The sequence below is a fragment of the Cydia strobilella genome, chromosome 14, assembly GCF_947568885.1.
Source record: "Cydia strobilella chromosome 14, ilCydStro3.1, whole genome shotgun sequence".
Classification (NCBI taxonomy): Eukaryota; Metazoa; Arthropoda; class Insecta; order Lepidoptera; family Tortricidae; genus Cydia; species Cydia strobilella.
In genome coordinates, this window is record NC_086054.1 from 10,316,012 (window position 1) to 10,328,473 (window position 12,462).

A 12,462-nucleotide genomic window follows, 5' to 3' on the forward strand; every position below is an offset into this window, starting at 1 on the left:
AAGTGCGAAACGGGCTCACGTTGCGAGGGCTTCGTACCATCCCACTTTTTTACAACGTTTTTCTAGTTTTTCTTTGGACCGACCGGTTAATCGTGAATTTGATTATGCTGTATGTTTCTAGACTAATTTTGAGCGTGAGCTTTGTTTTATTATTCGTTTACCTACGGAACCCTAAAAAATTAAGATGACAGGGTTTTTTGTAGTTCCGTGCCTTAAAAGGAAAAAGGAACCCTGTTTTTTCGTACAAATCCTTAAAGATATATTTATGCGAGATAAACAAGAATTTAGGATGGCAAGAACGGTCGCTAATTCTAGATTTGAACAAATCCATAATAATTCAATGTTTTTAAGAATCATCAATAATCTGATGTTTAGATTAAGGTAATATTTTTTAAACTTAACAATTTAAAAGTGCTTGTTGCTAGGTCTATTTGAATAAAGAATATTTTGACTTTGACTTTGACTTTGACAAATTCCACCACTATTACAATTATGACAATAACAACTTATAAAAGCGTATGGTAAATTAGCATAATTTAAAATTCAGAATAAAATAAATATACACTTACATTTATATAGACTGGTTCATTTGTAATTATTTGCAATTTAATGCTTAATTATCATTGTTTAAACACGAAATACAATAGATTACAAGAGTATATAAAGGCGTAGTTTTTCAACTAAACCCCTAGTGCTATATTTTGTACAGATAAGATAGAGTTTGTTATTGTCATAAAAGGCATTTGAGTATCCGTATTTGCTCTATTAACCTTTAACAATGAAGGTTTTACTAGTTTGCGCGTTATTGTGCGTCGCCGGTAGCCTGGCTGCTGGTAAGTATAGGAGTAAGTAGGTTCTAAGTAGGTACATCATCTTCAATTCACTTTGTATGAATAATCTCTAATCTATTTATTTGTATGGTAAGCCAAGTCGAGCAAAAAAAGAGGCACGGCCGTACCATCCTTTTCTCAAAGCCATTCAAGCCATTTTAGACGTCCTGTAATTTTGGTCTGGCTAAAGCTAGACCCCTGAATTTTCAGTGACATATAGGGCATAATATGGCTTAGATATATTTCCAAGAACATTCAATTTGAACTTGTAGTTTAAGAATTATTGCACGTCAAAGTTCCTTAGTTTTGTCACTGACACGCTCACTCACTCACCTATCATCATAATTCTAAGGTACTTCTAGCAGACCCACAAGATTCAAATCTAAAACATAAGTAGGTTTTACCATATCAAGCCATAAAGAACCTGAAAATATTGCAATATCAGTCTCTTTATAAAGATTAAAGAAATGCATAAGTAAGTTTGTAGTCACATATAAATATATGCTATTACAAAGTTACTTTTGCAGTTCCTACAAATAGTAGGTAATACAAAGGTCTAAGATGTACGATGTGAGTATGAAGATAATTATGTACAATATGAGTATGGTAAGGATATGAATATGGTATAGGTTTTAGTACGAGTATAGTGTGGAATGGGTATGAGCTTTGAGAAAAGTGGTAGCTGACGTACGGTACAAGAAGTAGCACCCGAAAAGAAGGACTACTTACCTACAAAAAGATATCCCATGATATTACATGACATGACATGACATGAAATTACATGTAAAAAGATGCAAGTCTCGTAACGCAACTCTTCTACTAAAAACAAGTTTTGAGATGTAATGTGTAAGTCAGTTATTTTGGGCAGTGCCAGATGCTAATATAAAACCGTATCAATATTAGATTAGATATCTTTAAGTTTTAATACATATAATGACTTGGCAATCGCACATAATGCTTTACTCGTACCGTACTCGTAATAATGTGTAATGCCAAAGATAGATATAACTTCGTAATAGATGGATACAGTCTAAGGAAAAAACGTGCCTCGAAAATCAAGAAAATTTGATTCTCGTTCAGAGGGCGCTACGAGTTTTGGCCTACATTCGTATAGATGGCGTTGACGGTTTCGTTTGTTATTTAACAATTTTAACGCATATCAGTGAAAGAACATGGGTCAAAATCATCAAAATAATTAATGCAAATAAAAAAAATCATTTATCTATATTTAAATACATTTTATCGTATTTTTACAAATTTTCAATTTTAGTTTTAAAGTGTGTCGACAGATGGCAGTGAATTTACTGGGGTTACAAAATTTACTATGACAGTACCGCTCTAGTATAAGTTACTCTATGGTAATGCTCAAACTGCATGTGATTAGCGCAAGTGTTATGTTCAACTAAAATTATTTTTAATAGTTGACGATGATCCTTATGTCATTATACAGCCGTGCGATGGTCAATAATACGTATCAAAAATTTAAGATATCTAATATTGATACGGTTTTATTTTAAACATCCTCTGGCACTGACTAAACCGACTTGATTTCACATTACATCTCAAAACTTTTTTTTAGTAGAAGATCCGAATCGCGTTGCGAGACTTGCATCTTTTTACATGTAATGTTTTTGATGGGATATTGTTTGCTTTAGTATTTTGTGATAGGTTTCTTTCATTTCATTTGCAACACCTACTGACATGTGTAGGTACATTTATAAATTTTCATTTTCTAAAAGTTGTCAGGAAGAGATCACTTTTTAGCGATAAGACCTGTTATTGTTTGCTTCTACTTGTGTTGCTGTTTTCTAAATGTAATTATTGAGGTGTGCAATAAAGAATAGGGTATTCGTTTATACAAATACCCTAGGTATTCTTAATTCAATAATTCTCTAACACAAAAAGGCAACTACAAGACAGTTTAGAATGCCATTCAAATCGTGACCATAGTGCATCTCATAACAATCACAACAAGCCCCAAAACGGCTGGCATACATCGTTACATTACGGAGTTCCGTTGATCATTTTGTGGTCTAAATAATCAATTCACTTTACCTCAGACACTTTTATTGAGCAGAAATTGCTTGGCAACCTAGAAAACAAATCGTCGTTAGGGAGTTGTGTGATCTTATCAGTAGTTCCACTTTACCAGACAAAAATCGCTATGCATAATCCCTGTAAGATTTCAGTTCCTATCATCAGATAAATATATAATCCGAATCCGTTCAAAAATAACGGTTCTAAGGTAACAAACTTATAAAACCTTTCAAGCTAATTGAGAAGATCCTGAGGTCCAATTCGGCCATCCAAATGAAAAAAAAAGAAATGAAATATTTTAAATTAAGTAAACATTTGCAGCGAGCGGCGTAGTGGTCTGCTACTACGGTACATGGGCCAACGAGAGGACCGGAAGCGGCCGCTTCGGCGTGAGCGACATGCCCACAGATCTCTGCACGCATATCGTATATTCCTTCCTCTTACTTAACGGAACCACGGGAGGCATTATTGCCCCTGAAGAAACTACTAACGACGGAAAGAGTAGTAAGTGATCTACAATATTTACCCCTGCATTCTCTTTGATCACAAATATTGGTGTCCTATCTAGTCCTAAGATTATTAACCTTAGGTTATTTTTTGTCGAAATGGTGATTGGTGAATCACAAACTAGGGTTAAAACGACGAATAAGAACGAACTTTATAGACATTTGAATTTAAATATAGCATTGATTTAAAATATGTACAATTAAGTAATTTAGGTACGGGTAAATCAAATTAAGTGAATTTCTCGACAACAAAGATGAGCTATTGTAAGCGCACCCACAATGATTAATTTTACGTGTTGCAGATGCTGTTGCTGACCTCATTGCGTTAAAAGAGAAGAATGCCGATTTGAAAATCATGGTTGCTCTTGGTGGTTGGAATGAAGGCTCAACAAACTTCACAGCGGTAAGAAAACTATATTTGAATAATCCTATACTTATTCAAAACTTTGCCGTCGGTCAGCTGCTGAAGTACACAGACTTCTTTATCTGGTTCTGTCTCTTTATTTATTTAAGTAGTTACCTACCGCACATACTTAGCTTATCTCTTAAATGTTAATTTTATATAAAAGCTTCCAAATTTTGGATATCCAGACGATTGTACATGTGTAGGTTGAAGTTTTATACTATTAGACGGATGAGTAAAATTATGTATTTTTTGTATGTCTGCAGGTTGTCAACGACGATACTTTGAGGGCAAAGCTGGTCAGTAACTTGTATAACTATATTGACTCCCACGGCTTCGATGGTTTGGACGCGGACTGGGAGTACCCTGGACAAAGAGGTGGAGCAGACACTGACAAGGTACCTAACATACTCATAATTCTCTTCTTTTTCCCATTATGAGGGTAGCAATTTTTACTGATGAAACAATGGCAAGTCGGTTCTGCCTCCGCCATTTCTTTTAGTATATTATAGTACCTTCCTTTTTTCATTAATTTAACGTTCTTCCTTTTAGATTGTTTAGCCTCTCTTCGTTGCAATTAATCGGCTTTGTGACTAATCATAACAGTTTCCTCATCACTTAGGTACCAGGAATGACCTGGCATAACACATTAAAGTTGTTTAATATATGCATCTTTCAGGAAAAGTTCGTGGCTTTCCTCAAGGAGTTGAAGGAAGCTTTCGCAGCGAAATCTTATCTGTTGACCGCCGCCGTCGCCGTTACCCAGTCAAACATCGATTTGTCCTACAACGTCACCGAACTTAATGAGTAAGTGATGAAAAAAAATCTACTTACTTTTTCAACAGTTACGAAATTCAGATTACAGTCCTCTGTAATAGTTGTGTTTCTACTTTCTACACTAAGTTCATAAAAAGGGCAAATATGGCTTTCTCCTAACTAAAGGTTTCCTTTGGCAGAATTAATCTTTGTATTTCTATGATGTAAGTATTTAAGAAGTGGAGCCATCCAAATTTTCCAGTCCTGCCAAAGGAAATGTTTGGTTCACGAAACGCCGTATTTCATGAGCTATAACGGTCACTATATCCTAAAAAAAACAATGGAATAGGCGATTATTTATTTATTTATTTAAACTTTATTGCACATAAAAAAGAGTACAAAAGGCTGACTTACTGCCATTATAGGCATTTTCTACCAGTCAACCATAGGGCAACACAGAAAAGCGTCAAGGTGGGTGCAGTGAGAAAAACAAGTGCGAGTCGGACTCGCGCACGAAGGGTTCCGTACCATTACGGAAAAAACAGCAAAAAAATCACGTTTGTTGTATGGGAGCCCCATTTAAATATTTATAAAGTAAGTAAGTATTTATTTGCAAAGAATATATATATTATATATATTTATATTATTCTGTTTTTAGTATTTGTTGTTATAGCGGCAACAGAAATACATCATCTGTGAAAATTTCAAGTGTCTAGCTATCACGGTTCATGAGATACTACAGCCTGGTGACAGACAGACAGACAGACAGACAGACAGACGGACCGACGGACAGACGGACAGACGGACGGACAGACGGACAGCGGAGTCTTAGTAATTAGGGTCCCGTTTTTACCCTTTGGGTACGGAACCCTAAAAAAGATTAACTTTTTTTAAAAATATACAAATATTTGGTTTTCTTAAAAGCGAAATATGAAGGTAATTCCGGTTAGATAGGTATCACGGCTTAACAATTGCGGCCTTAGAATCTACTTAGTTTTGAAATTATGTTTCAAGAAATTCTAGTTCTAGGCTACGTGACGTTATCTTTTCCTGAAAAAAATATTGAAAATATCCACACAAACATTGCGACACACTGAATAAGCCAAGATTTGAACCTCCGTAGGCCGATTCAACCTCACATTTTGACATCAAAAATATATTATCATTTTGTTATCATCCGCCCGTGCGTGTCGCGTGAATGATAACTAAAGAAGATACGCTTTCCACATTTATTTGCTACTCTATTGCACGTGCATTATTATATTGCTAACACGCTCGCACAGTGACATTGACAACCGACATCATGGGCGGGACAGCTATATAATTATGCGCGTGCGATAGAGATACCAGCAGGCGGGTCAATGTACGAAACTCTATCTGGAAAGCGTCTCTGCTTTGAATGACATCATTTAGATACCAATAAGGTGTTAAAGTGTACTTTCAAATTGATCTCCTTTATTGAAATTTACGCACCCATATCACTTGGCTTTTGGCTACCACTACCCAAGGGGCCCACTGACTATCAGTCCGCCGGACGATATCGGCCTGTCAGTTAGAACAAAAATTTGACAGTTCCGAACAAATGACAGGCCGATATCGTTCGGCGGACTGATAGTCAGTGGGCCCCTTTATTAGTGAGATCTAGCTCGTAGGTAATACCTTAAAGGAAATGCCGTCGGAAAGTTTTCTAAATTGCGATTGTAAAATGTCGGACACTTCTCATAATATAGGTAAGTACTGTATGGAAATCAAAATTTGCACTTCCATTACGTTTCCTGTGAAATTTTCCTCAAATTTCCTAGAACTTTTTCAACTTTTTGGAAACGTTCCGCAACTTGCACATATGCACTTAGTTATACTTACTTAAATAATACCTTTTTATAGATACCTGGACCACATCAACCTGATGTGTTACGACTACCACGGCTCTTGGGATACTGCGACTGGAGTAAACGCACCTCTATACGCTCAGTTAACTGACGACGACTCCTCAGTTTTAAATGTCGTGAGTAATTAATCAATTTAAACTAAGCATTTCTTCTTCCAACGTATAGTTAGAGGGAAATTATGGATAAATGTTGACTTAACTTTTATTTATTTTTTGTTAAATGAAACAATTTTTCATAGTAGCAGAACCTTTCTTTGTACCCGACACTAACAGTCGGAGTATCTTCGCAAATGATGTTGATATCTTTACTATTATTCCTATTATTTTTGTGATATTCTTCAATCTTTATTTGGTAAGGGTTTAAGTAGTAACACCTCATAATCATAATTATAAATTTCCACTCTTCCACTCAAACCTGAGTCAAACACATTTTAGAAAAAGGTTACTTCTGTGGACAATACAATTAAAGTTTACTACTCTGGTATAGGTCTCAAGTACTGAAAAAAATTATCCCGCCTGTAAGTGTGCATTGTAAAAACTTGCTTTAAATTTTCTTACTCTGCTTAATAATAAAATGTGTATGACCCACCTATATTATTTATACTAGAACCACTCCGTTAACGTCTGGATCAACAACGGCGCGAGTCCCTCCAAGCTGGTGTTGGGTCTGGGAGCGTATGGAAAGACCTTTACCCTAACCAATCTGAGCGACACTTCAACCGGGGCGCCGATCTCTGGAGTCGGGGCAGCCGGCCCTTACGTCGCAGAAGCTGGAGTTTATAGTTACTATGAGGTAGGTAGGGTATCCATTAAGGTCCATGATGCCTTAGAAATCGCAAGAGATCGGAATGCCTGGAAATCTGCCATCCGGAAGCATGTGCTCCATTAGGAGGTCACGACCCTCAGCACTGAGAAGCAAGAAAGAGGAAGAGGGTGACTGCTAGTTATTGGCCCGTCCATAGTAATTGGCCACTCTTAACAAATCGGAAAGAAACATGGGCATAGAAATCTTATTGTTAAGAGTGGCCAAATACTATGGAGTGGCCAATAACTATATAGCAGTCACCCTATACTGCATGATGTGCAGAAAAGTTTTCAAATTTGCTAAATTTCCACATTTAAAACATTCTGAAACTTCTCATTTACCTATTTCCTATGAAATGTTCCTGAACTTTCCGATAACTTTTCAAACTATTTTGAAACTTTCCGCACATGTGTAGGTAGGGAGTTTTTTTCTGTTAAGAGTCTCAAAAACATATTTACCGCTATACGATCCAAGGTTTGTTCTTATTTTAAAACGACATGCAATAACATGAAACTATAAATATACATGAACATTCAAGTAACATATTATAGTTATGTCTGGTATTTAGGTTCCGTTACTAGAAATTGTAATACACAGCGAGCATATAGAAGTTACACATACAAAACTTGTACACGCCCTATTTTCTTTGTCGGTTTCTATTTATGTCCAGGGGGAATAGCCAAGATGTCGATCGTTTGCGGTACGACAACGAAACGCTACCTGTCTCTCTATCACTCTTCCATATTAGTGCGATAGAGAGACAGATAGCGTTCCGTTGTCGTAGCGCAGACGATTGTCATCTTGGCTAGGCCTCCTGATGTGCGAGGTGCTTGGCTGACGAATTGACGATACTGATTTAAAAAGTTATGCAATTATTTCAGATTTGCGAAGACCAACAGAACAACTCCGCTGAATGGAGCATCACCGAGGTGGATGGCAACTACGTGTATGCCAACAAGGACCTCTTCTGGGTCGGCTACGACAACCCTAGCACTATTAAGGCTAAGGTGAGTAAAAAGCGGCTGGATGATAGAGATTCAGAAGAACTTGCACCGATATCTCGAATCTTGTATGAGGAATAGATGAAAATTATATTTCGTCAACTAAAATTCAATGTATTCTTAATGTTTTCTTCTGTTTGATTAATATATACGTAGTCTAGTATTCTCAAGACTTATACCATCGTACCGCACTGGATTCATAAAGAATACATGTATTGTTTATTTCATGTAGGAAACGGACAGTGTCACTGTCAATCTCCTTAATACATACAGGATATAATAAGATAGAGCGGTACTGTCATAGTAAATTTTGTAACCACTGTAAATTCACTGCCATCTATCGACATACTTTAAAACTAAAAATGAAGATTTATATAAATACGTTAAAATGTATTTAAATATGGATAAATGATTTTTTTATTTGCATTAATTATTTTTATATGATTTTGACCCATGTTCTTTCACTGGTATGCGTTAAAATTATAAATTACAAACGAAACAGTCAACACCCTCTATACGAGAGTAGGCCAAAACTAGTGGCGCCATCTAATCGAGAATCAAATTTTCGTGATTTTCGAGGCACGTTTTTTCCTTAGACTGTATCCATCTATTACGGAGTTATATCTATCTTTGATACATATAATGAGTTACGTACCTACTTAGTTAAACGTTTTAATCGTGACAGCAAATCGGCAACAGCAACTCAATTTATCACGGAAATTGACAGTGAAATCACCCGATACCGCAGCTGCAGTCGCAAATGTCGCAATATAATTGCAACTTTTACTTAAATTTTCTCATGCTGACTGGAAATGTAGTATTTGCTAAATTTGCTTCATTTCAGATTTCTTGCAATCTTTTTTTCAATAAATGAAGGTTCCTTTGTTTTTACAGGCACAATATGCCAAAACCATGGGCCTGGGAGGCATCATGTACTGGGCCGTAGACTTGGATGACTTCAGTGGCCTCTGCGGAAAGAAGTTCCCTCTCATCAAAGCGGGCATTGCTGGATATAACTCTGCTTAACTTAAACAACACCTAGTTTTGCTGCAAAAAATAAAAGGTTTTCAATTATGTGGATTTATTGTATTAGTGTTTTATCGCACCCTGTTTTGGCGCTTCGTCGAATGCATCCTTATTAGTTGACGTTATTTACAATTTAAGTACTATATGCTATTACGATCTTTGCACATAGGTCGATTAAATCACATTTTCTCACAAATCTACCGGACAAGGAGTATTATAGTTTAAATTACAATTATTGAATTGAATTGAAATTATTTATTTCAGGCACAAATCCCATAGTACAAAAGTTATTATTTAGCTACCTATTTCTATTTATTTATTTAATCTTTATTGCACAACAGTAAACTTATCGTACAAAAGGTGGACTTAATGCCAAAAGCATTCTCTACCAGTCAATTTTAAGGCAAAGCAGAGAGATTGTGGGCGGTGCTACTACTACTAACAAAATATAAAACGCAAAGCTAAATTAAAATTCTAATTCTAATCTAGGTTAGTGTTCAATATGAAAAATAATAAGTACCTAAAACTAATTAACACTAACCTTCCATTCACTAACTCCATAACACTAACACTCTCCCTCATTGAGAGGACACCCTGGGCGGAACCCCCTGACCCCCCCATGACAGGACTCTGGACGCACCGACAGCATTGACAGCAATTACCTGGAAACTAAGAGATTACTTACCGTTGCCCCCGGGGCGCACCGTCCGAGAGCCCTTCCTTTCCCCCGGATCAGCTGATCAAGAGGAATGAGAAGGGACTCAGCACCCTAGGAGGTTTCCTGTCCGTAGCACCCCATATATAATAAAAAACCTAGCCTAAGATGAAAGATAAATAAAGATAATAATTTTGTTCATTGTGGTAAATAAAGGATATTGCAATTTGAAATTACTTTATTATTTATATTATATATTACAAGGTGCTAACAAATTAGCTACCGATATTTTAACTAGTTCTTGGGGCACGGAAGTGCCCTCGCCAAGACGAGCAAAGCGAAGCGCAAGGGCACTCTACCTACCTTTTCTCGAAGCGCTTCGTCATTTTTTGAACTCTCATAACTTGGGTTTGGATTATACCAGATAAACAAAATTCTCGGGATATGATGTCATTAGACTAATTTAACATAAAACAATTCAATTACATAGCTCGTATACTTTAGATCACTCACTCACTCACTCACTCACTGATGATCATAAAAACCTTTAGGGTACTTCCTGAAATCCTAGAAAACTGAAATTTGGTAAGACAGAAAAATTCAAAAACTTGAAATTTTTAGCCCCTAAGGGGGTGAAAAGGGGGGTGGAATTTTGTTTGGGGAATTAATAACCGCTGAACAGATTTAGTTGAAATTTGGTATGTAGATCTGTAGTTTTTGTTATGGGGAAGGATATAGAATAGTTTTCAACCCCAAATCACCCCGTAAGGGCGTGGAAAAGAGCGTTAGGGGGAAAAAGGGGGTTGAAGTTTGTATGGGGAATCAGTAAAAAGCAGATTGTGTAATTGATGCCTCCAGATACGTATTTCAGGATTTTTGAATAGCAAATTACCCCCAACCCTTTAAATTAGGGGATGGAAGATTGTCATAAACAACTTACAAAAAGAAGTGAAATCCCACCAAAAACATTTTCATGTAAAATGTTGCCAAGAAGAAACCATAAGGCTCGCACTGTTAAAAAGTTATCAGATCTCTTGTGGAGCCAAGCCTTTAACTCTACAAGCCCAACTTCACAGACTGCATCATGACATTCATTACAAGGCGTCCCCCCGTACCGCAAAAAAGACAAAAAAAGCATTTTTTTATTCCGAAAACGTGGAAAATGTCACTTGTATGCAAATTTTATTTTAATTGTTATTCTTTTATTTCATTTTTAACATGTAATATGAATTATTATGAATATACGAATATGAATATGCAAATTTTATTTTAATTGTTATTCTTTTATTTAATTCTTAACATGTAATATGAATTATTATGAATATACGAATATGAATATGAATATAGTCCAGACCTTGCACCCTGTGACTTTTATTTCCCCAAATTAAGAATTTAATGAGGGATTTTGACATTTAAGACTCCTGATAAGGCAGTTATTAGGTTATTACGTTTAATCATCACGTCGAAAACATGCAGTCAAATGATTGGGCCTCATCAGCCTCATGCTTCCAAAAATGGTCTGAGCGAGTGAATAAGTGCATAGAATGTAAGGGGAAATATTTAGAGAAGCAGTAAATATATTATTATGGTTATTTATAAATGGTTTTATTTAAAAGTTACGCAAAACTTTCAACGTGGCCCTCGTACCTACTTAGCTAGATTCCGTTTAACTCTGTCCCGAGTGGTTTGTGGTCATAAGCGTAAAATTTTCATAGAAATTTCCTAATGGTAAATTTTGTTCTGATGTTGAAATCAGTTTACTATAATTTTATTGTTACCGAAGTTACGTCGCTATACCTATTAATTTTTAACTCAATAGTAAACCCTGAAGTAAGTCAATAAAAATGAAGTACTGAAATCTGTAAAAAATATGAAGCAAATAAATGATAATAAAAAACTTTGGTATTTTAAACCCTTCCTCGTATTGTTTGCTCTATTACAAAACTGAAAGTTGTGTGAATTTATAAAAATATAAGAAAAAGAAAAGCTACTCAAAATAAATGGACTGCGTAATGATTGACTTCAAAATAGAATAGACGGTTACCTAATACCTAATCTAGATTCCCAAATCCAAACTTTAAAATGATATACCAATCCTATGCGATGTACCTACGAGTTAAGATGTGTAATTAGTATAGATTTAATAAACGAAATTAATAACTAGCTTAAATCTAAAATAGGCCCTTGAGGCATTGTACCTATATCGCATCGCTGTATCGCAATGCTGATACGTTGTGCGAGGAAGCCGCCAGCTCTTCGGTCACCAGTTACGTCAACCAGACGCTTCGCGATTTTTGCAAACAACTTGTGCGCGCTGGGACCCCATGAACCTAGAGTATAGTATAGTATAGATTGAATTTGTCGTTTTATCGTTTTATATTGTGTTTATATTATACACCTACAAGTTTATAACTAAAGCCATCATAGATACCTACTTACATGCATGCATGCCTAACTTTAAAAAAAACTAGATAATAATGTTTCATAACATAATTTAATCATTAACTTAAGACAATTTACAGTTCTTAGCTATCTACGTAAATTTCTTTGTTAAT

The 12,462-nt window shown here is 35.8% G+C and overlaps 1 protein-coding gene across 1 annotated transcript; it reads left to right on the forward strand.

Annotated features, from left to right (window-relative positions):
• Nucleotides 1-778: 778 nt before the first annotated feature.
• Nucleotides 779-9,257, forward strand: LOC134747466 (acidic mammalian chitinase-like). Its single transcript, XM_063682089.1, has 9 exons — nucleotides 779-833; nucleotides 3,189-3,371; nucleotides 3,676-3,776; nucleotides 4,043-4,174; nucleotides 4,456-4,583; nucleotides 6,417-6,537; nucleotides 7,028-7,213; nucleotides 8,107-8,232; nucleotides 9,121-9,257. The coding sequence occupies exons 1-9, from the start codon at nucleotides 779-781 to the stop codon at nucleotides 9,250-9,252; spliced, it is 1,164 nt and encodes a 387-aa protein (XP_063538159.1). The 3' UTR covers nucleotides 9,253-9,257.
• Nucleotides 9,258-12,462: the final 3,205 nt, after the last annotated feature.